The sequence below is a fragment of the Geospiza fortis genome, unplaced genomic scaffold, assembly GCF_000277835.1.
Source record: "Geospiza fortis unplaced genomic scaffold, GeoFor_1.0 scaffold217, whole genome shotgun sequence".
Taxonomy (NCBI): domain Eukaryota; kingdom Metazoa; phylum Chordata; class Aves; order Passeriformes; family Thraupidae; genus Geospiza; species Geospiza fortis.
In genome coordinates, this window is record NW_005054392.1 from 823,930 (window position 1) to 847,251 (window position 23,322).

General features: G+C 41.1%; 2 protein-coding genes across 2 annotated transcripts in view; one reads left to right on the plus strand and one right to left on the minus strand.

Moving 5' to 3' along the window:
* Positions 1 to 640: 640 nt before the first annotated feature.
* Positions 641 to 10,422, minus strand: GINM1 (glycoprotein integral membrane 1). The gene is made up of 7 exons (XM_031060848.1): positions 10,360 to 10,422; positions 10,087 to 10,183; positions 7,482 to 7,633; positions 5,140 to 5,296; positions 4,255 to 4,385; positions 3,392 to 3,555; positions 641 to 1,579 (listed from the first exon to the last, which is right to left on the minus strand). The coding sequence occupies exons 4-7, from the start codon at positions 5,201 to 5,203 to the stop codon at positions 1,471 to 1,473; spliced, it is 468 nt and encodes a 155-aa protein (XP_030916708.1). The 5' UTR covers positions 5,204 to 5,296; positions 7,482 to 7,633; positions 10,087 to 10,183; positions 10,360 to 10,422; the 3' UTR covers positions 641 to 1,470.
* A 9,117-nt stretch (positions 10,423 to 19,539) lies between these two features.
* FNDC1 (fibronectin type III domain containing 1) overlaps positions 19,540 to 23,322 on the plus strand; it is an 84,280-nt gene continuing 80,497 nt past the window's right edge. The window contains exon 1 of the mRNA XM_031060843.1: positions 19,540 to 19,657. Coding sequence (XP_030916703.1) covers positions 19,540 to 19,657 — 118 coding nt within the window. The remainder of the gene's footprint in view (positions 19,658 to 23,322) is intronic.

Sequence of the window (23,322 nt, forward strand, 5' to 3'; positions counted from 1 at the left end):
GTTTGAATACTTGCTCTTCTCTGTGCAGTCACCATTCCTGTGCTAATCCTAGCAGTTTCCTGCTCAGCCATGGGTGGCAATCCCCTGCCACCCACAAGATACTAGAAAAAAAAAAAAAAAAAAAAAAAAAAAAAAAAAAAAAAAAGGGAAGTTTGAGCAGTGTTCCTGTTACCTTGAGTTGGTGTGGTGTGTCCCACACTGCACTGCTGGGTGGTGAAGTTTGGTTTGGTGTTTTTACAAGGCCAAGTCGGTGTTAGAAATGTTCCTCTTATCACTGCAGTGCTGTCAGCTCAGTAAGACAGTGAGAGTTGTTCCTGTCACAGACCAACACCTGAGTAACTTGGATCTCATTAAACACATGATTTTTCCTTAGGCCAGGAGGAGGGGGGAATCCCAGCTTTTCTCCCTCACTCTAACAACTCCAGCTGAACACAGGTAATTCTGATCACTCAGATGATAACTGTGCTCAGTCTACTGTCAGGCAGTTAACAGTTCTGAGGTTTTTTCCTATTCATTCTTTTCACAAACAATTTCTGTAAGTAAGAACAGTGAAAAGCTAAGAAACAGACAGTGCCCTGAGTCTGAAATGTTTGGCAAACCACTGTTTTACCTAACTATAAATGCACACATGAACACAGTCTAATAAACAATTTAAATGTTTATTTGAAAACTGTTAACAGTACAAACTGGCATGAGCAGACTGGGCCTACTCAGCAATAGTAAGCCAGTATTTCTGTAGAATTTAATGCAATTTTCATTTTTCTTTTGGGACTTCATAGAGTACTGCTGTCACAGATACAAAAAGCAAGCTGGTTACAACTGCTAACCATTTTTATGAGTGGAAGGGACCATAAAATGTAAAGTGCTTGAAATATAAATCTTCTGTTCAAATTTTTGTTTTGCATATACAAAATGTCAGATCTTTTGAGTAACACAAATGTTTGGTAGTGGTATCTTCCTGGCAAGACACACTCAACCCTATGAGACCTGGAACCTGGTGGGGCACCTTTACTTAGGTTTTCAGGCACAGCTGATGTTTGCAATATTTCCTCATATTTTTTAAAAGAATGCTACCTCCAGACTTAAGGACACCCTGAATTTCATCATCTTGTTAGTCAGGACAGCTGACTTGGTTTATGGGCATGAAGGCAGCCAGCATCCTGTCTGAGGTGTGGAAAAGTGACTTCACAGAAGTTAAAACCAATGGTAGCCCTCAGGGTGGAAAGCTGCTCTATTTTGTAACTTCTGAAAAGGCAGCTGTTCTACTTTGAAGCTTCTGAAAAGGCTGCTTGTTATGGAGAGGCACAAGGAAGTCAGCTTTGGGCCTTGGCCTGAGTGGCCTTTTATCAATTAATCAACTGGCTTAGTTTTCTTAGCAGGAAAAAAACAAGGTATTAAGATCAGGTGCCAAATATCAGATCAACTAAAAGTGTGTTTTTAAAAACCAGTAACTCCAAAGTAAATACTGTATTAAGTACATGCTTTCTCATCTAAATTATTTTTCCTGTCTGAAAGGTCTGAAGGCAGGCTGATGGTAGTCACAGGTACAAAGCTGACTTGATCCAGGAGAAGGATGCCTCTGAAAGGTAAGGTTACCTGGCATTAGAAAACAATACACAAAACAATTCTGTGTTCTAAAAATTGGACTTATTCTTAAACTCCCTTAAACTCTTAAATCAATGCATCAACTAAATATTGCCCTCATAATATCTCTTACATGAAGTTGCAATGAAAAATGCTTCCAAACTGTACTGGCTGTGGTTTCTGAGGGCTCCCTCTGCCCAGTTTCTACATCTGAAATGTCAGCAGTGCAGGCTCTAGCTGCTCAGTTTCATAGTAGCCTAAAACTGTTTGCTGTCAGGACCTGTAGCTGATTCTCCAGGACTCAGCAACAGCCTCCAGTTTTATCAGTGTAATGCAGAATGGCATTGAAGACTTGGGATGAGGTCCCAGCTCACATCTGCAACTGTCGTTCACCAGATGAGATGTCCTGCTCATTCTGACTGGTTTACAATCCTGAGTTAAACCTTTACCATTCTTTAGAGGACCACTTTACACAGGTAGCAAGAAAATAACTGTGTGGTTTAGGGGTTGTTTTTTGGGGGTTTAGTTTGGTTTTTTTAAATGGAGAGGGCAGTTCAATTTCTTTATACACTCTAACAAGTCATGAGCAAGCCCCACGTTCCTCAACTGGAAGAGAAATTACTGCAAGCTGGTTCCTCTGCTCCATACTGACCTCTGCTATGGACAGAGGTTATCATCCACTTTGCTGAACAGTTTGTTGGGATTAGAATTTTCTTCCCAGTTCCACTTAGTTCAGTTTCATACATGGCAGTGTTAAGCTACTTACTGCCAGTGGTAAGCTGCTTACTGCTGGGGAAAGTACAAAGTGTTTCTCCACTGTCTCTGCTCTAACCAGGGGAGCCCTCCCATCTGACAGCACGCCGTGTGAAATGCCAGGGAGAGCACTGCCTCTTTTGTCACTGCAGTTTCCAACCTTCCTGATCTTCCAGCCCTCCATTTTCCTGGTTTGTCAGAAGGACCAAGAGCCCCTGTACCCTGAGTGGATACATAAATTAATGCATGCAGGGCAATTCAGAGGCACAACTGATTAGCTGCATTTGAAGGAGGCAGCTGTGCCTGCGGCTGATGAAGCACGCTGCACTCTCAGTCGCTTCCCAAAGAACATGAAGTTCCAAGGGACAGCTCTTCCAGAGCTGACTTAGGTGTTGCTTTTAAGTGCACGTGCTTGTCCACTCCAGCACTAAATCTACACTGATTTATGACCTGCAGTTACTAATTCATCTTTCTGCCCCTTGCTCTGAGACCTTGCTTTCCCAAAAGTGTTAGTGTTGCTGGTAACACAGCGAGTGGATACAGCTCTTGTGGGCAATCAGCTTTATCTGTGGCCTCTTGCTACCTGTGCCAGCACCACTTCACTATGGAAGCTGCCTACAGAGGTAGGTCCCCACCTTGGAGAATTCCCAAGCAAATTTGCAAAGCCAAATTTGAGACCTTTCAGAACTACTGTAAAACTCCAACACAGTAGGGGTATGAAAAGATTTGGAGATGTTGGAATTGTTTAGACCTAGTTCCTACCCTCCTTTCTTGGAATTATGTTAATAGCATCTCACAATGTAGTCCTTAGAAGACTTCATAAAAATTTGGCAGTATGACAGCTCAGCTAAAGACATTTCCAATGAAATACTTTCCCATGTCTCTCTGAAATGCCTGTGTGTCAGAAGTGCACTTGGAATGGAAATTTACCGGTAGCTTTCTCATTGAATTCTTGCAACAAATATCCTACAGAATGAACCTGCTTCTTGGAAGATTCTTTTAGTCAATATTTTGCCTTCATCAAAGCAAAAAAATAATTACAAAAATTACTTACTTATTTTCACAGGAAGGGAGAATCAGCTTTAAGACTTTGATAATAAGAGCTGCTCCAACAACTCCAACAACAACAACTTCCATGAAACTAAACAAGATAGGTAGAGATTGAAACCAGAATCTGCACAACCCTTTTCTCAAGTCTTCCACCCACTGGCACATCACCTATAAAACAGGTAAAAATACAAACATTGCAAAACAAAGCAACTGCTGGGCTTTGGGGGTTTTTTTTAGCTACTGATAAATCACATTACATGGTGATAATTTTACTTAAAACATACATAAAAGCATGATGGAATTGGCTGGTGGCTCAGCTATCTTTATTGTTCAAGGTTTGAAACAGGTGAAGATTTAGTTCTCTGTGCATTAAAGGCCCCTTTGTAAAATGAAGGACACTTGAACAGAGCAGACAGTGGGTTGTAACTGTGAGTGTTTTGGCCACAGAGAAGGCCATGAAACCCATCCTTGCCTAAGCTGGAACTGAACTTCTCCAGCTGTTACTGTGTTTCCTACAGCAGGGGAGACCCATGGTCCATTTCTCAGAGGGGTAAGCACTGGGCAGAGTCAGGAGAAAATGGTGGAATTCAAAGCTAAGCAATATTTGAAATTGTCATAAATGCTTAGCTTGGTATAATGTAAATGTCACGACTGACTATTGTGAAGTATCTGTGTGCTCTGAACATGGCAAGATTTAGAAGCCAAATGAATTCCTAATGGACTTGCCACTGCTGACAGTGGTTGGTTTATTTGGGGTTTATCCGCAAAAATCCACTAGTCTTAGTGGTTGTCTGTCTTGAAATAATTGTATTTATATAATAATAATTACACTAATAATTAAAGCAAGCAAACAAACAGCAAAAGCACCTTGTAAGAAGATGGAGGTTCTATCCTAAGAGGGGTCTCTGGTAATTTGCCAGGTAATGTCTCTTCATCCACTGTAGTTTCTACTTGCTGGATGAGGTACTGACTGGTAGTCTGCAATGGATCTTGAGTATCTGAAGAAGAAGAGCTAGATTTAGGGGAGAGTTTGCTTTTTGTTCGACCCACTCTGAAGGAAAATAAAAACATGCTGTGTTTCTCTGCAGAGGGCACAGTTCTCACACATTTACAGCAAGAACACAGAAGGCTTTTTTTTGACTTGAGCAGTGAACTTGATAAGAAGCAGAAACAGTGTTACAGTGCAGCCTTTAGCTGTGCCCTTAGCTGTAAATTTCAACTGTCGTCAGATTAAAAGGTGATGGACTAGATTAAAATATTCTACTCCAATTAAATCCTTGACAGTTTCTGATTAAACAAAACTGAAATAAAGTTAAGACATCAAGTAACTTCTATTGCTTTTAAGTTGTTTAAGTTTAATAACAGAAAACTGTTCTGTGGTTTGGAATTGACCCAGACAGGTATTTCCTCTACAGTTTTCTCTTTCATTCTCAGGAAAAAGGGGGAGCTGTAGAGAAACTTCCATTGTAGATCTGAGAGAGAAATTTATTCCTGTCAGATGTCTGGACTGCAGACTGCCAAGTATCAAGTACTTCAAAGGAGAACAGATTTGAAAGCAAACAAATAAAATACCTAATATGAAGAGTTGAATTTAGGTGTTTAAAAAATATAAAAACCAAGGCATATAAAATAAAACCTGTTCCTGTTAATGAAATTTTCACTATGTAGAACAAGGGATAAATGATGCTGTCTTACACTGTAAAGCAATACATTGAATATGGATGAAAATGCTACTTAACCACTGAGAGATACCTTTTCCTGAGAGGTTGGGCAGTGTAAATAACACGTCGTTGTCCCTTGGCATGGAGTACAGCATGCTCTCCTTCAAAGGGACTGTGTAGTTGGAATGTCTAAGTACTCTCAGGTCCTTCACTAAAATATCTATTTCTGTTACTTCTTCCTGCTAAACCTACAAAAGATGCAAACATGATATTACTGAGTTTAAAGCAAGACTGAAGCAGCCTGGCAGAGGCCAACAGTACATCCCAGAAAACTCCAGGCCATTAAGATGTACACATAGAGATGTTATAACATGAACTGGTATTCTTTGTTTTCACATATCACACTTCTGTAGACCATACCACATCAGAAAATATGCTGAACAGACTGGGTCTTGCTCCCTGCAAAAGCACATGGTAGTCAATCCATGGGCTTTTTTAGTCACTTACATGGTATATCACTGTCCTCTTGCAGGGAGGCATTTTAGGGCATGGAAAACTCAGATATGTAGTGAAAGCACTTGCAAACACTGAAATTCTTGCTAAGGCAAGACTGACATTTCTGCTTTTGCAGGAACACTGCTTGTTTTCAACAACTGCAAGCCAAGCGTCACAGCATTTGACAGCATCCTGTTTGAACTCCTTCTCTCCAGCCAAGAGACATGCACTTGACAGACGGACCAGGCAGTGGATATGGCATTGGCTGGATGCTTGCACTCTAGAAAGTTGCTGCCAATGGCTCAATATCCAAATGGAGATCAGTGACAAGTGGTGTCCTCAGGGATGGGTATTTGCACTACTGTTGTGTAACAACTTTGCTGGCACCACAGACACTGAGACTGAGTGCACCCTTAGCAAGTTTGCTGATGACTCCGTGTGGTCAGCTTGCTGAAGGGAAGAGTGCCCCCCAGAAGCAGCTAAACAGGCCTGAGAGATGAACCCCTCACGAAATTCAGCAAGGCCAAGTGCAAAGTGCTGTGCCTGGGCTGGGGCAGTTCCAAGCACAAGTACAGGCTGGGCAGCAAATGGATAAAGAGCAGCCTTAGAGAAAAGGAATTGGGAATGTTGGTGGATGAAAAGCTCAACACGACCTAGGAATGTGCACCCACATTCCAGAAAGCAGACTCTGTCCCTGGGGCTGCAGCAGAAGCAGTGTGGCCAGAAGGTTGAGGGAGGTGATTCTGCTCCTCTGCTGGGATTATGTGAGACTGCTTTTGACTTAAAGGAACAATCAAGGAAACAGCATTGGCCTTCTGGTTGTTTTTGCTAGGTCCCTATGAAAATCTGAAATGCATTGTGGTGCCTAGTTTGAGGCCTGAAATACAATGCCATTGTTGTGTAACAAGTGAATCAAACCGCGATTCTTAGGCTGTTATCAGTGGAATAAAGACCTCATTGGAAAAGCTACAGATCTCTCAGTGGGGCTTTTAACTAACAGACTGAGATTCTGACATGATACAGATCCCTGTAAAAACTACTGTATGCTGAACATGCAATTAATCAAGGATCAATGGTATGATGATTATTATCCTTTAAAGAAAGAAAAAGGCAGCAGAACACAAGCCAGCATCAAAAAAGCTGGCTACATGTAAGATGCAGATGTGCAGAAACAAGAAATATGACACAGAAATAAGCCAGCTGCTGGCTTCACCAGCTGGATCTTTTCTACAGAATCTCTTTAGTTAGTAAATCAACTACACCATACAGGTGATTTTGAGAACTCAGTTCTGCACATTTCAACCTCAGCTAGAATTGCAACCCCTCACATTGACTGCTATTTGTGCAAATACAGTTAGAATCAGAGGGGTGGAGGTGCTTGTTCATCTCAAAATCCATGTTCATTATCAAGATTCAAATTATCTTACATGCAAAGACTTCTAAGACTAAGCTGTCAGGTGTAGTGAGCTTTCACAGTAAGCCCACTTGCCATAAGAGTTTCCTGCTGCAAGCTGTTCCCCATGCTACCTGCCTGAAACATTTTGTTAGCTTGGAATAAACAATGGGGAAAACCTCAAGACACAGAATGAGCCTGTGCCCCTTTTGTTAGTTTTGTACATTATTTTATAAATCAGCTCTTGCTTGTGAGTCTGGCTTTGCCTGCACAAGTTCATTTATTCAAAGTGCATGTGATAAAGTTAATGATAATTATTAAAATATGAAAAGAAGCATTAAAATTTGAAGTTTCCTCATGAGACACCCCCACTATTATGCTGCCAACTCTGCTGTTGTCTCCCTTGGTACTGTGTTAGGTAACATTAATTATATACTCTGTGTTCTAATCATCAGCCAGATACATGTAAACCTTGTAATCCCTGGGAACTACTTGCCTCTCCTAAATTAAAAACAAGCAGAATGTTGTAGCAGGGCTTTTTTTACCTGTTTCCCATCAATTTCTGTCACTTCTTCCTGAATGACAATCAGCTGCAAATCAGAAGTGGATGCCAAAGGCCACTCGTGAACCATGATTCGAGCACTGACAGTTCCCAGGTGCTGCTGATCCAGTAAGTTATCCAAGCTTCTGTTCTCCACTGTTAACACACAATGCCATGATTTTCAAAGAGAAACCACCTCAACCAGAAAGCAGTACTCAGCCATAGAGAAAACAGGTGCAGCTCTGACACAGATGCCTTTGCACATGCAGCACCTGAATGGAGCAGTCAGATTACCACTAGCATCGAGCCAGAGATGCCAGAACAATAGTACAGAACATGTGTGCTGTGCTGATGTCCTTAACACTTCCAGCAACTGCTTTTACAACCAGCAGTAATCTGGGCCAACAGTCAAAACAGGTGCCATGGTTTTTTTACCAGTATATCACCAAATCAGACCCAGAGCAGCTCTCATAACACAGCAGAGCTATACAATCCCCTGACTCAGGGAGCCTGCAAACAATGTCACATCTCTGCCTTTGAGGTTTGCATTTAAGCACTCTAAGCAGAGCTCTTTGGCTTGGTTACTGCTGCATTCTTATTTCAGTTGTCCAAAGGAGTTCATAAGAGTAATGTCACAGCCTAACCCGCCACCTGTGTAAACATCTTCATTTGCACAACATTCCCCTTCCTCTGAATACAGAAACAAATTGGTCTTTTCCAGGCACACTGCATCTCCTGCTCAAGATGAGTGCCAGTTCCCTCCTACGTATTTTTCTGTCCCCCTCTCTGTTTTCATATGTGACTGGTGACACCTCAACCTCTCTTCCTACCCAAAAGCTTTCAGCTATTTCAACAACTTAATATTCTACAAGTACACACGGAACTGCCTTTCATAGTTTCTGCATAGTCTCAGTATCCTTCTCCCAGTTACCACACCTCTGCTTCAGGTGAGGGCATGCTAGAACTGAAGTCCTGGAGAAGCACAAGAGTGGAGGTGGGGGATCTCTCCAGCATGCAGATACCAAGGGACATGAACTGACACCAAACCATCCCTGCTGCTAAGCCACTGGTGCTATGTGTGTGTCACTTGCAGTTCTGGGCCTGTCAGGTCATGTGGGATAAGGCTCCACTTGGGTCTCTCAGTCACACAGTAACTACTCAGTGCGTCCACTACTTTTATGCTGTGATCTCTGTCCTCATAAAGCCACTTTTCTTATTTAAAATATAGAAAAATACTTTCTGGCATAATTTAGTAATGTCTTCCATTGCCAGAATAAGTGGCAGAAGGACATTCCCTACAGATGTGAGCCAGGGCACTAACCTGTTGCTGAATGCTTTCTGACTTGGAGCAGCAAGGATGCACTAAAGGTCCAAAGCCCCTAAGAGGCCAAGCAGCTGGAGCTCCCTGTGTTTCCAGCTTTTACCATGTGTCAGGCTGTTCAACCACCACTGCATTCCCAGGAGTGACACATATACTTCCAAAACTGACATTTGGGGGAACTTCAAGTGGGAATGTAGGTGCCAAGAACAATCTGACAATAATGTCAGAGTATGTGGTCTCCAATATTCAAAAGCATGATATTAAGGTCAAGTTTTGTTTTACATACTACAACTATGATTTGGGAAATAGGAACTACAGAAGAATGCTCAGGAGCTCTCAGAATTAGTCAATAAAATTATACCTGTTTTTCTGGAGTGAGTTATTTTGCAAGTAAATGACGTTTTGCTGTGGTTTTGTACCAGTAAAAGAGAATTTGATTACTGCTCTCCCTCTCCAGAAAAGAAATACTGTCAAATTAATAATTGATCATGCTTGGGAAAGAAGGGTTCAAGCAACAAGGTCACAGCTCAGAGAAGCAATTTGAAAAAGTGTTAGTATTCAGTAAGTGCCTGATGAGGATGACCTCAGATATCAACCTAGAGAGTGACTGCATCTCATACAGCAGAAGATTGTTCCCAATGCAAATAATGGTCCTTGTTTAATTAATTATACAATATGCTCTGTGGATCTCCAAAAAATCACACAGTACTTTCTGTTTTTTCACAAAAAAATGTAGCATTGAATCAGTGGAAAAACAGCAGGTTCAAGATAATTTGAAGTCATTAACTACTGCAGTCATTATAGTTCAGTATTTGTCCTATAATATCCTATCCAGCAGAAACTTGTTTGTCCAATAGACACAGAAGTGATATCATTAAAAGATCTTCCTAACAACAATTCATACTTTTGTTATTGAATGTCCTTCTGGACATATGCCAACCAACCCAGGGACACAGCCATCAGCAGGGTGGGGTTGCATCCTTCTGTTTACATTGTCTAGCTTGTAGTGCAAAACATGCTTTTGAAAAGATGGGCAGGGTCTGGATTTCAGATTAGACCATTTACAGACAAGCCTGTTAATGTGACTTGAGATGAAGGCGGTAAGATTTTTTTGATCCATTTTAATACCAAAATTGTCCCACCTTGGGAAATATTTTGCTTCCACAATGCTCTGGTTTACAAAATACAGAACACATAGCCATTGTAAACTTTAGTTACTAGACAGGGAAGCCAAATACCCCAGGGGAGAGAGGAAAATTAAAAAAAAAAAAGAAAAGAGAATACTCACATATTATTGTTTGGCATGTTATGTGGGCAACCCCGCTTTTCATAGGAAAGTCATTTAGATATACCTGTCCATTAACATAGGTGATGTTAAAAAGAACCTGAAAGAAAGACAGCCAGAATGAGTGTATGTTTCCTGCCCCTGTGCTGCAATTCTGCTCTCAGAGGAACACGCTCCATACTGACTGATGTCAGAGTAAAGGATATACTTGCAGCTGCTGCAGACTTTGTTTTGCTGCATATTAATTCACTGAATAAATAGAAAAACCGGACAAACCTGTACTTTGTGGAGTTCTCCACTGGTGTTCAGCATCATAACACCAACTCTAATTGCTTCCTGGAAAAAAACCAAACAGAAGAGATGTGAGTTTGAGAAAACACATGCGCCATTGCAACTTTCTTGTACTGTCCTGGCAGAATGACTTGTTACTAACCCCAGAGCGCATTCCCAGGCTTTCTATCCAGCAGACAGAAGGAAAAGGAATATTCTTTTTTGTTTCATGTAAGGATTAGTCTGGCTTTTTCACCCTTCTTTTTAATAAAGAGGATTGATGAGAAAGAATGACATGTGCATCCCCCTATGTATAGTTGGTGGTTTTTTGTAATAAAGATAAAATAACAATAATAATAATAATCACTTGTTTCACACGGATATAATGGGAGTCTCTCATATTAGCTGAAAAATAATAGACCACAAATACACAAAAGGTAAAAATCAGATTCTCTGTAAATGTTTTTTTAAGCACTCCAGTTAGTCTTCAAAGTGAAGTTAGTCTATACTAAAGAACATTCAGTTTTGCCAGCAGAAATTCTGTTTCTTTGGTTATGATTCCCAAATTAGGCCACACGGGACACCTCAAACTCACAGAAAATGGGGATTTGCTTCTTTCTTTCAAACCCTAATTATTGAATCACTCATTCTATCCTCTCATTTCTCCCTTGTAATTTCAGGGGCTGCTTTGCAAATGAGACCTTAAGTGTCCCAGGTCTGTCCCCAAAAAAACTACATACAAAAATCAAATCTTGCTTGCATGTAGCCAAAAGTAATGATTGTTACACTGCCTTCCTCAGACACCTCTTCAAAAACAATGTTAAGCTCCATATTTGGCCTGTGGGAATCTTAAATCATTATAACTTCATTTCATTAACGCCTGGACATGGCACTTAGTGCTGTGGTCTAGTTAGCTGGGTGGTGGTCAGTCAGAGGCTGGACTTGATCTTAGAGGTCTTTTCCAACCTAAATGACTTAGTGATTCTGTGGACCCATTTTCCTCTGGAAAACATCTCCATACCTTCAGCATCTTCTTTAGCTCTGTAGTTGACTCATTGTTTCACAACCAACAGTTAAAAAGTGAGTCATGTCTCAATAAAAAGTTGAACATGCTCAGAATTTAAAATAAATAAAAATGTAAATACACAAAAAGACTTTTCATTTTGTATTTTTACACAACACTAGGTTTTCAGCCAGAAAATATGTGAAATATACAATACCTAACATAATACAGCCCAGTTCAGGAACAGAAAGCATGACAGAAGCGTGACAAGAATGTCAAAAAATCATTGAAACAATGGGTGTTAATGAGCATACTCAAGTAGCCAGAACTGTCAAAAACTGAAAAACAACCTCCAAGTCTGATTCAGCTGAAATCTAGCATCATGAGAAGAATGGTTTCAACCCTAGCACAGACAACCTTTTGGTTCAAAGTGACTTGGAAATATTTCAGACCCATTTGGCATATCAGTAGGAAAACTCTCTGGCCACCGAGACCAAAGTGAAATTTCTTCCTCAATGCCCCTTCTATGAAACAGGTTTTTATACTGACTTTTCTTCAAAACTTAAATCCTAGCTATTCAAAGGAAATTAAAATTGCCAAATTAGTCAGAGAAGTGAACTCTGTAACTGAAAATATAAACTGTATTAACAGTATAAACACAGGATATATTCTATCCTGTCTTCCTGTAATTTCCTCAAACTACTCATTTCCTTCTCATATTTTAAGAATTGTTTATATTAATAATAAAATAAAAATCCACCAAAATTTTAGATCTTTTAGCTCTTAGCATTCAGAGCTCTAAGTCTTTTAAACTCTCAAACTGTTTAACAGATTACCAAAACTTTGTTCCTAGGTTTTTCTGTTTTCTGGGAATTCAGAGGGCACAGAAGATGGATTTTCCGGGCAGTCTTAACAGTCCCTCATTTTTAAGCCATGACTTACATCTGACGTTTTTTTACACAGAAAGTATTTCACAATCTTTTTTCAACATCTACAAAGAGACTCACTGAGATTACAAGAAAAAGGAAATGACTGATGAAAAATAGGAAAATCCCCTCCTTTTTTTTCTTTTTAATCAAATACTTTATTTGAAAGTGAAGGGCATGAAGGAAGCTAGATATGTTCAACAATTGACTGTTAAATGTACAAAGTTAGCTATACATACAATGATTAATTTCCTTCAAAACAGCTGTCAGCTCTGTTGACACAGTATCCACAAGCACTGTTATGAATTCTAGAACATACTGAAAACTTGCACTTGAAGAACACATTACATGTTTAAGAAATGAAATATTTCTGTGGTTCACTTCTGTGCTGTCAAAGGTTCAAAAATCAGATTGTAAGATGCAGACAAATAAGACAGTTGAACCATTTGCTGCCTCTGCCATTGAAAGAGAAAGTGCAAATCTCTCCTGCACTCCTCATCCATCCCAAGTCAGTGAGGTAATTTAGCTCATTAAATTGGAACAAAAACTTTCCCTTTTTTGTCAGACCATTCTTCTGCCAGTTGAACAAGCAAGGAAGAGCTGGACAAGCACAAGAGATCCAAGAACACAGCTGGGAAGAATGAGCTGGGCTCCTTGTTCTGATGCACACAGATTGTCAGACTGCCTCTGCTGCATGATCTGTCTGTCCTTGCAGCATCTCCTTGGGAGACATCTGTCCTCACCACCATCTCAGGTGATGGTGATGCATTTCCTTAATGGTACAGATTCATAAAGCTCCTCAGAAACTCAGAGCAGTGATCAGCATTCCCCTACAGCAGCTGCATCATGACCTTTGCAATTTTGTGTTCACATACAACAGAGAACTCATGCTGTTGCTATTCCTGGGACTGGTCTGTTCACACCCAGATCCAACAAATTCTACTGAGATCTTCCCATATTCTGTACATCCATTCTACTCAGTTGTCATATGCTCTCATGTGCAATTTATGAACAGGTTGTTCATTACTCTTCTTATCTTCCCACAGAAAACAGCAGTGTTCCAGCTCAGTCTTAACCCTTCCTTGAAGGTGGGTTTCACACTGCTGTCTTCCCATGGCTTCCCACTGGTGTCTCCTGCAGTACTACACTCAAAACTCAATGGGTCCTGCTGTGGCCAATCTTCCTACACGTACCTCGTAACAAAATCTACAGGATGGCAAAAACAACAAGATGCGTGCCAACTGCAATGAAAAGCTGGGCAGGAGTGCTGGGGAAAGGAAGCAGCAGCTCACAGGAGAGCAGAGCACCATCCCAGCTAGGCCACTTCCACCCACAGCAGGAAGAAGGGATGCACAGCACTGCCCCTGTTATCACAGGCCTGATTGGTACCCCTTCAATATCTGCATATTGTTAAGTGCTCAAGAGCCATATGTTCTTTATGCCTCCTGAAGGGGAGGGAAACAGATGTGGCAGGCCAACAGCTCTTGTACCAGTCTTTCAGGACAAAATGCCTGGTCTGACAAGCCACACTTGCTAGAAAGTGCTCCAGTGATAATTCAAATCCCCATCTTTCCAGTCCTAGGGCTGAAGACGCACACTTACAGAGCACCCTTTAAGTTCAACAGAGGAACTGTTTTTATGTTACCATAATAAAATCCACAGCCTGAGGGTAGAGGGGAAGAGTGTTTTATAGTGCTTTGTAGATATGTCTTGTGGTTATATACTTCAGCAAATAACCCCACATCCCTTATTTTTTAAAAGCATGGTAAGCCAATCCTGCAGTAACAAAACCACTGAGAACAGAACATGGGAACTCTGCAGTAGTCCATACCATTGCACTGCCAGTTTCTGGAGAAGCCTCAACTGTGAGTGTAAAACTTGGTTGTATAACTTACAATACACTTTTCAGTATTAACATGCAAGTACCATACAAGTTTCAGACAGGCCTGTAATTCAAAAGGTTCTGAATTCACTGGGATATTTGAAAAAGCAGTGCTTTGACAGAGCCAGAATGAAAGGACAACCCCAAGAAGCAATTCAAGTCCCTAAGAACTGGGGTGTTCTTTCAGCTTACCATTGATCCCATTCCATACTCTGCAGCCCCTTGTCCCCTCCTGTGCTGCTAAACGCCTTCACACAAAACTCCAATGTGCACAAAAAATGGCCCTATCATTCTTAATCCTCTTTTAGAATTAAGAATGTCTCTCCTGAGTTTTCCTATGATTTCTCATCCCTGTTTTAGTACTCCAGCAGTGATATTTAGAGTGGATGGCCACAGAACCTGCAAAGAGGACAGCAAATATAAGTCATTCTGTTCTAGGACAGCTAAGCAGCAGCTCTAACAGTGTGATGGCACAGGTTACAGTGAATTAGTGAATTTCTGTGAGCTTGGATCTGCTCACAGGTAAGCAGGTAGTGATCATGTTCTATTCCTTTTCTCTTTCACTGTGTGCTACAACAGAATCCAGGACTGCTAACTGGGGCAGTATAATCGCAGTAGCAGCAGAAGAACAAAAAAGGGGAAAGATGTCAGCAAAGAATATAAAGCACCTGGCGTAAGTTAAAAGGGAATATTCATTAATTCTCAAAGACTAACACCACATAAATCTACAGAGAACATTTCACCTAATATTGTTTTGTAAAAAAATGCTGCAAAAGAAAAAGCTGATGGGTCCAATCATGCAGGAACTTCAAACAGATCTGATTATCTGATTAAAGAATCATGGAAAAACTTTATCCACAGGCAATGAACACCTGATGGGGTGCACTGTACAGTTTCTCCCAGTACAGGGTAACTGCTCAGTCCTACCCAGCTGCATCAGTCACACAAAGCCCATCAAGATTCTGCTGCTAGCAGCCGGTCCATTTGAAGCACAGCTGTTCTCCACTGAGGCTCTCCAAACAAGGCTCTTTCTGCTCCAAAGCCTGTGGGAAGCCAAGTGGGCAGCCCTGGGAACAGATGGCACAATGCCTTACAAGATGGCCAGCTGTACAGAGACTTGAAAGGCAGACAATCCCCTCACAGCCATTACACAGGCACTGCTGATATCCTGTCTGCGACTGAAAAATGTCTGGTTGCCAAATAGGTAAAAAATAGACAAAACCAATAACCTGTTTCTAAATTTGAGAAGAGATTATGGGAAAAGAAGTGTCTGAATAGACAAACAAAACTACCACACAAGCTCATACCACTTGAGTCCTAGTACTCACATGGACAACTGGCTCCAAACAGTGTAACTCTATATTACAATCCAGGGCTCCACGACCCATACTTCACATAATTCATTTGTAAGAATCAAAACAGAACTATGTTGTAGAGTCTTAACTACAATCAGGCATAACTGAGTTGAGAAGTAACCATGGTAAAAGCTTGACATGACAAGACAGAATTTCACAAGTTTGCAGGATGATAATTTGTCCCTCACATTTTAGAAAATTTCCTCCATTAAGATTTGGCATTATTAAACTGCAAGACAGTATTTAGGGTGAGATAACAACATCCAGTATCTTCTTAACTAGCTAAAGCTGAACTCTTCCTTCATATAATAATCTGACATGATACTTTTGCTTTACTTTGCTTTTCTGAACAAGCACACACTTACTTTCATTCCTTCCTTGTTTTACAACTACTTTTATTATAACATGGTTTATCCTTCCCTTTCACCTATTTGTGTTACTAGAAATAATTGCCTCTGTATCCTCTCTATTAAACCAACTCATACTATGATATTTTATCATGAGTTTTAAAGGTGAATACTCAGTCTCAAATCATAGAGACACGGTTGCATCATACTGCTTTCATTTAATCAAATATACATAGGAAGATGATGTCAGCTTTTTTAGGCCCAAAATTCACATGTGCCAGGCTGCTAATAGAGAAACCGACATAAAGTGATGGAAGAAACATTCCAGCACATTGCTATTAACAAGTTTCTTCTTTGATTAAAATACATTGTACTCACTGCATCAAATGGTTGATGCAGTGAAGATTATCTCCTGCTGTTGTGAAACGACCCATCCACACAGAGGTTTCTTGCAGGCAACAAATAATATAAAAACTTTTTTTTTTTCCAGGCAACTGAACTAAACTAAAAAGAAAAAAAAATCTGGTAGGCAAGCATGTTACTTAGAAAGAACTCTGCTAGCCTAAATTACCAAGAGGTAAACAGAATAAGCAAATAACATGGTGTTAGCACTGCTTTCAGCCAGTTCCTATCAGCACATTAAAAAAACACTCTAAAGCACAAAACCTTATTCCTGACCTTGCACCAGAAACATTAACATGAAAGTCAGTTGTCTTATTGCATCATTCCCTTTAAAGTTTTTTAAAGAAAAAAAAGCACAAAACAACAACAACCCCCCAATTTTGTCTAAAATAAATCAATTTTTAGTTCAGTTTTGCATAGTCAAATTTTATGAGGAGAAATAAAAACCAGAATAGACATGCTAATGTTAAAAAAAGGGTTCAGATTTCAAAACAGCTTTTTAAAGAAATTGCAAGTATTGCACAACAGTTGAGGCGTTCACATTCCAAAAGAGCTGAACAAAAGCATTTCAGCCTTACAAAATGCTATTCCAGTGTCTCAAGGTTTTTCCTCAGTTTTTCCACTATGGTTTCTGTAACACCACTGCCATCAGCACAGAGGTAAACTTTGACACCAGCTTTAATCCCCACATGGAAGAGTTAACAAAATGTGAAGCTGTTAGTAGAGTGCAGCCAGTGGGCTCACAGAGTTGTAAAGCACAGTTGTGGTGTCCAGCCAAAGCAAAGCTGACCATGTTGATGCTGCCTGCTCCCAACCAGTCTGCAGTCCCAAGCCATCCTGAGGAAACACCACATTTATTCTGACCCCATCACCCACTGTCACTGAGATCATAGCTTCTGAAGGCAACTTGACAGCATGGCATTCCCACTCTGCCTATTCCCACTGCCTAGGCACTTCTGTTCCTAACAGTCCACCAAAAAACAGCGCAGTGTCAAAAAACATTGACTCTTCTACTCAAAACTTTCTCAAGACACACTGTTCCTTTTGCATCAAAACTGCTTCTGTATGTACAAAACTAAATAGAGCAGAGAAAACACAGGTTTTTATTTTGCTAAGTTAAACATTTAAAAAGAAAAAAACACTAAAGTAAAGATTTGTGTGTCCCTTTTTGACTCTTAGAAGAAATTTTCTGCATATACTTAGGCCACCAGACCCATATAAAGCTAAGAGTGCGGACACTTCCAAACTAGCAAATCATGAGCTCACAAGACCACCTGAGCAGTATGGCAGAAATGGACAAATAAACCCCACTAACAGCATAGCTGAGCCTATAAGGCACTACAGTTCCTAAGTCAAGCCCTACTCACACTCCAAAACATACCTGTTCTATCTCTGACCCCAAGATGCCTTATGTGGCACTGCCCTAGCACCCCTGTGCCCTGCTCAAACTTTCACATCCCAAGACAGCAGACACGAATGTGCCTCTGTGTCCTTTAAAACAGCCAGCAGTGACAAAGAACTTTAATGCTACCAAGCTATAGTTTCAGTGTGAAGTGTGACAGTTTCTGGGTAGAAGGTGAGCAAGAGCACAAGCCTGCATTACATTGTCACTTCATGAGCCTTCTGGCAAATTCAAGCCTGCACTCCCTTTCTCAGAGGGACAGGCAAAGTACCCAAATATCGAGCTCCCTCTGCTCTCTTTAGCACACCTCACTCCAGGCATTCAGGCACTTTTGTAGGAGTCTGAAGATCTAGATCCCCGTTCTGAAATCAGAGCTAAGGAGGTCTCTCTTCAGAAGTTCATAAAGAGAAGCAGGAACCAGGAAGTAAGGCCAGGAATGAATCCTGCTTCGCAACACAGGATGTGCCAGCTCAGGGCCTCTGCCAGGCTTCTTGGAAATGTATTGCTTTAATTACACTAATAAATATGTAAGTCTGGAGGGAAAAAAGGCATAATAAATTTGGTCAGGTAACTGATCAGTAACTTCACATTGGCTAGACAAGTTGACTACAAACCCCTCACAACTCTTCCCTCTGTGATCTCACACCCTGGGTTCACAATTATACCAATTTTAGAGGATGTATCTGATTATGATTCAAGCTCAGGCAGAAGTATCCAGCTCTTCCGTAATTCTAGAGGTCAGATCTCACCTGGTGCTGTGGCAAATCTTTTTATTCCCACTGTAAAGTTCTCCTAAGTAGCACCCAAAATATTCCTCCTACTCTTTTAAAAAGCCACCAAATTTACAACTGATGTCACCAAGATACAGCATAGATACTGGAATAAAAAACCAAACACAATGCCCTGTGTGTTTACAGATATACACCAATACATCAAACAGATATACACTCCTTCTCTTGGTTTGAATCACGAGTAGGCTAGGCTCAAGTGTGGACCTAATGCAGCGCGTACTTCCACGGCACCGAACCATGGAGATGTAGGCAGACAAGCCTGAAAACACAACATAAACATATCTACATTGCATAGAAGTAACCATCTTCCCCCTCCGACCTGTCAGATACGGCACATCGAATCCTATACGGACGGACCAGCAAAGGGAGAAGGGAACCCTGTCCGCCTGCGGCAGGGTCCGGCTCACCCCTCTGAGGGAGCGGGGCACGGGCCGGGGCAGGAGCAAGAACAGGGAGAGGGGCAGGGACAGGGACAGTGGCAGGGAGAGGGACAGGGAAAGTGGCAGTGGCAGGACAGGGCTAGTGAAACATCAACAGGCGGGGCCGGGAGGAAGCGGGGGAGAAGGCGGGAGGGGGCCGGCCCTGCCCCGGCCCTGCCCCTGTCACTGCCCCTGTCACTGTCCCTGCCCCTGTCGCTGTCCCTGGCCGGGCAGCGCCGCTGCCGGGAGATCTCGAGTTCGGCGTTGCGGAATAAGGCTCGAGTACGGAGCTGTGCCTGCAGGAGCCCGTCACTCTTAATAGGCGAATGCAGCCTTTGAAAGCACTAAGGGAGGTACCCGTACAGACAGTGTCAAGAATTGCGGCTGTTTGTGAAATGTCGTGAGGCTCCCGTGAGGTGCCTGCTGTTGTCAGCTGCTCTGCGTGGGGAGGGTCGTGGGGCCGGAGCAACACCGGGCTGAGCCCTCAGCAGCACGCCGCAGGAAAGGGTTCTGGAAAGCAAAAACAGGCACAGTACTCCAGAAGGAGCAGAGAGAGTCATCGGAAAGGAAGAAAGCACAAGATAAAGTTCTCAAGAGCTGGAGGTCATCATCCTAAAGAAGAGGTAGCAGAGGGAAACTTAGTAGTGGCAGTCAGAACCATGGAAGTCTCAGGCAAAGGCGAAGAAAAGCTGGACCACCAAGTTCTTAGTGGATTTGAAGATAACAAGTGTTTTATTTGCAACAAGAAGGATTGCCATTACCTATTAGCAAAAAATGGTAATCGTGGCAAATATATTAACACCTTGTCTAGGGAGGTTTTAATACTGCCATAAATTAGCTGTCCTGTTGAAGCAATCTTTAGCCTGATTTTATATTGCTCTGTGACTCCCTATTGGTTGATAATGAACATGAATCATAAAACCCACAGAAACTTATTTCGTATGCAGTTTGCGTTCGTGAGATGCTGATACAAACATCTGGCACAAGGAACAAGGCATTGGAAAATGAGGCCTAAGAGACTCGTATATTGCGAAGTATGTTTCACACACTTCCACGAAGTGTGTGAAACATATTCCTCAAATATGTAATCCCTAAGCACATTTATCATCAGCAGTTCCTACTGTTTTAGAGATCACAAAAAAAAAAGAAAACAGAGCTGACTAACTGCCTGTGTAATATCCACAGATATCAGTAAGAGAAGAAGGGATTAAAACTGACATTTTAATTTCCAACACCTCTCTTCGCTATCACCTAGTTTACCTAATTTCTCGCATACTCATCCTCAATATATTTTTTTTAATCTGTTGTGTTTGTTAACCTGAAAGCAATAGGTAAAGGATCTGTTCGCTGTGCAGCCTCATAAGGCAGAGAACTATGAGGTAAGTGAGCTCCCCAGCAGGGCGTTTTGCTGCCTCTCCTGACAGCTGCGGGAGCATGTTCAGGGATACGAGGGCTGTCCGGATTCTGCTCTTGTCAGTACTTGCAGTCATTTGCATGTGCTGGTGGGTGGAAGTTTAAATCACCGAAATTCCTAACTATGAGTTGCATTCTCTAGAACTCAAGAGTGGGGGTTGCCTTCCAGCAGGAGAATAGTACAGTGTTTTTAGTAATAGATTCAGTACCTCGAATGTTTACAAAATGTACCAGAGGCATAATAGTTAATGTTATCAGGGTACATTAAAACGGAGGGTAGCAAAGATCCCTGATCTGCAGAGTTTATAGATTCAGCAAAATTCAAGCTATTTTCTGAGCTGACCTTGAGGAGTTTAGCATCTCACTGAAATAGAATAGCAGATGAATGCCTTTTCATTTTTGACTATCTCTGCTTGCAAGTTTCCTGGTAAACTACCTATCAAGTAGTGCTTTCCTTCTGTTTCTGTTCCCATCATTCTTTCCTTTTTCTTTTCATCTTTTCCACCCTCTTTTCTTCAATCCTCTCTCCTACTCCTTTTTTAATTCTCCTGGAACTTAATTAAAACTTCAAAGATTATGGATTAACAGTTCTTTCAATATTTCTGTTTTCTTTAAATTTTAAAGTTTTCATGAGTCTCACAGCATAACAGATGTCGTAACAGTTTTATTTAATGTAAATGGTAAAATTCCTTGCAATAACTAAATAACTTATGATCAGTTTCACAGGTGAACTGTCCTTGGTAAAGGTGGAGCTACTCAGTGCTAGGAAAAGCTGGGAGTATAGCAGGGCTTTCCCTTTGGGCTCAGCTGCGAGGCTCTTAGGCTCCTCCAGTCTGCCAATGAACATGTCTTGCCATTTTATTAGAATATGAATTATTATGAATTTATTATTAGAATATGTAACATTTTTGAGTATATGGTATTGAGAATGACTACTGCTTGAGCTGCTGTGTGCCAGAAGTGGTATATTTCATTGGGTTTTTATTTAAGTTGGAAGTGATGTCTTTGACCTTTCTAAGAAATTGTGAAAAGCCATTTTTTCTTTGAACTTTCATTGCAGGCATGGGTTATTAGGAGAATAAGTAGCCAGAAGCCAGTGTAAAGAAGAAGGAAATTAGGATTTAGTTTCTTTTATGACTAAAAAGAATGAGAAAAGCCTGCTCTTAGTTAGTAGTATGTTTTCTTACTGAAGTGCAAACTAAGAGTACTTAGACTAGCAAGTAAATAGTTAAATTTCAGGCAGGACAGGCTTGCATGAGACTGATGTACCATTTACATCCCTCCTAAAGTTTCAGAATAATAAATGTAATGTGTGCTATAGTGCTTTCTTCTGTCAATAACTGCCACATGGATGGCTTAAACCAGCCTTGAATCAATTCTGGATTCACATACAGTCTGGGAATAAGCTCACAAGAACAATACAACACTGCCAAACAGCTTTGAGAATTAGCACAATGTGGAGGCAGAACACAGTGCCCTGCAGTGCAGATCTTGGCCCCAGGACCAGCCCACTGTATCTCCAGGACCATCCTGCAGCAGTATAGCATCAAAAAGTAAATTCCCTGTTTGGCAGTTTATAAAGGTGCTATTAGATCTGCTGTTACTTTTACTGCTACTTAAAGAGGACATCCTGCTCCTAGCAACCTACACACACTTCTGCACTCCCAGCTCCTGCTCCCCCTTTCCCCTTTGCTGGTTCCATTTTACTGTACAGTGGGTCAATTCAGGTCACTAATCTGGCAGAAAACAAATCCAGTGATAAAAAAGGAGAAATAGTTCTGCAGCAGATTAGTGACTTGGACAAACTCATTATGTGATGAGTATCAGAGCATGATCTGGAAAGAAGTGGTGACAGTGGCCTGAAGCAGAAGTTCTCTGTGCTGGGGAGCAGGATCTCTTCTTTTGAAGGCAACAAGCCTGCTTAGATGAGTTCAGCTGTGACACATAAGCCCAAGAATACACTCCATGTGTACGTGTAGCTACATGTACGTGTAGTATGCTACATGTAGTGCATGTGCACTACAGGAAGGGATTAAATTCTGTTTGCTTGTCTGTCCTTTCAGAGGTGCTCACAGTACTACAGGTCATGTTGTGACCATGTACTCACAGTAAATATTGGGACTGTGAATCGTTTTGAAACCCTCTAATTAATATCTGTGTGGTAGACTGAGTAAAATAAGCACACAGGCCCTCATGTGCACCACACTCAAAAGCTGTGATCTACATCAAAATGTATACTCCCCCATAGGAGGTTGGTCCTGGGGTGGTGTGGGTGTGTGTCTTTCATTTTCCATATTCCCTTCAGGACAGGCTCCCTGGCAGCCTACTTACAGCATTGTCCACAAAATCAGATTCATTACCTGATGTACAACAAGCCAATAATTACACACTCAAAGGGGGTGCCCTACTTTAATTGATAAAAGGTATGTCCTGCCTTGGAGGTGCAGATCAACTCTGAAAAGGGTGTGTCCTATTAAAAACATTATAGTATTGTAAGTAAGCATCATCTGTTTTACTTGAAAGGTGACCAGTTTAGGATAAGACCGTCTCACAAAAAGCATTTATTCATTGTATTCTAGTGCATATGATCCTGAATGGAGAGGGGGCCCATCTATATCACCATCATCTCATTCCACAGAATGCAAATCCTCTTGGATGCTATCAAAGGCAGGGAATAGGATAAAATCCTTTCCTTCTCTGTGAATCAGTCCAGTGGCAGTGTCCTGCGCTGTAACTGTGACACTGCAGCTGATTTCTTTTCAGCTAGTGGGATAGAATTTTTTTTTCTTTGTGTTCTCATGGAATGCATCTGAATATACATATCTATGTAGAGAAGATGCATATTTGGAAAGGAGATTTGACATGAAAATAGATGTCAGCAGCTAAATTTAAATTTTTGTATTTTGCAAACTAACTGTTGTGATACAGAGCACAATAAGCAATTAAAGCTCATTGTCTATAAACAGGACTAATATTTTGTTTTTGACTTCATATGATTGTTGTGAAGCTGCATAAATGAAAAGAATATT

Coding starts and splice junctions, on each gene's coding strand:
- GINM1 (XM_031060848.1), bottom strand. CDS start 5,203: ATGCTGTACTCCATGCCAAGGGACAACGACGTGTTATTTACACTGCCC. Junction 4,386..5,139: donor GCCCAACCTCTCAGGAAAAG/GTATCTCTCAGT, acceptor CTTCTTCTTCAG/ATACTCAAGATCCATTGCAG. Junction 1,580..3,391: donor CTCCCTTCCTGTGAAAATAA/GTAAGTAATTTT, acceptor CTTACCTTTCAG/AGGCATCCTTCTCCTGGATC.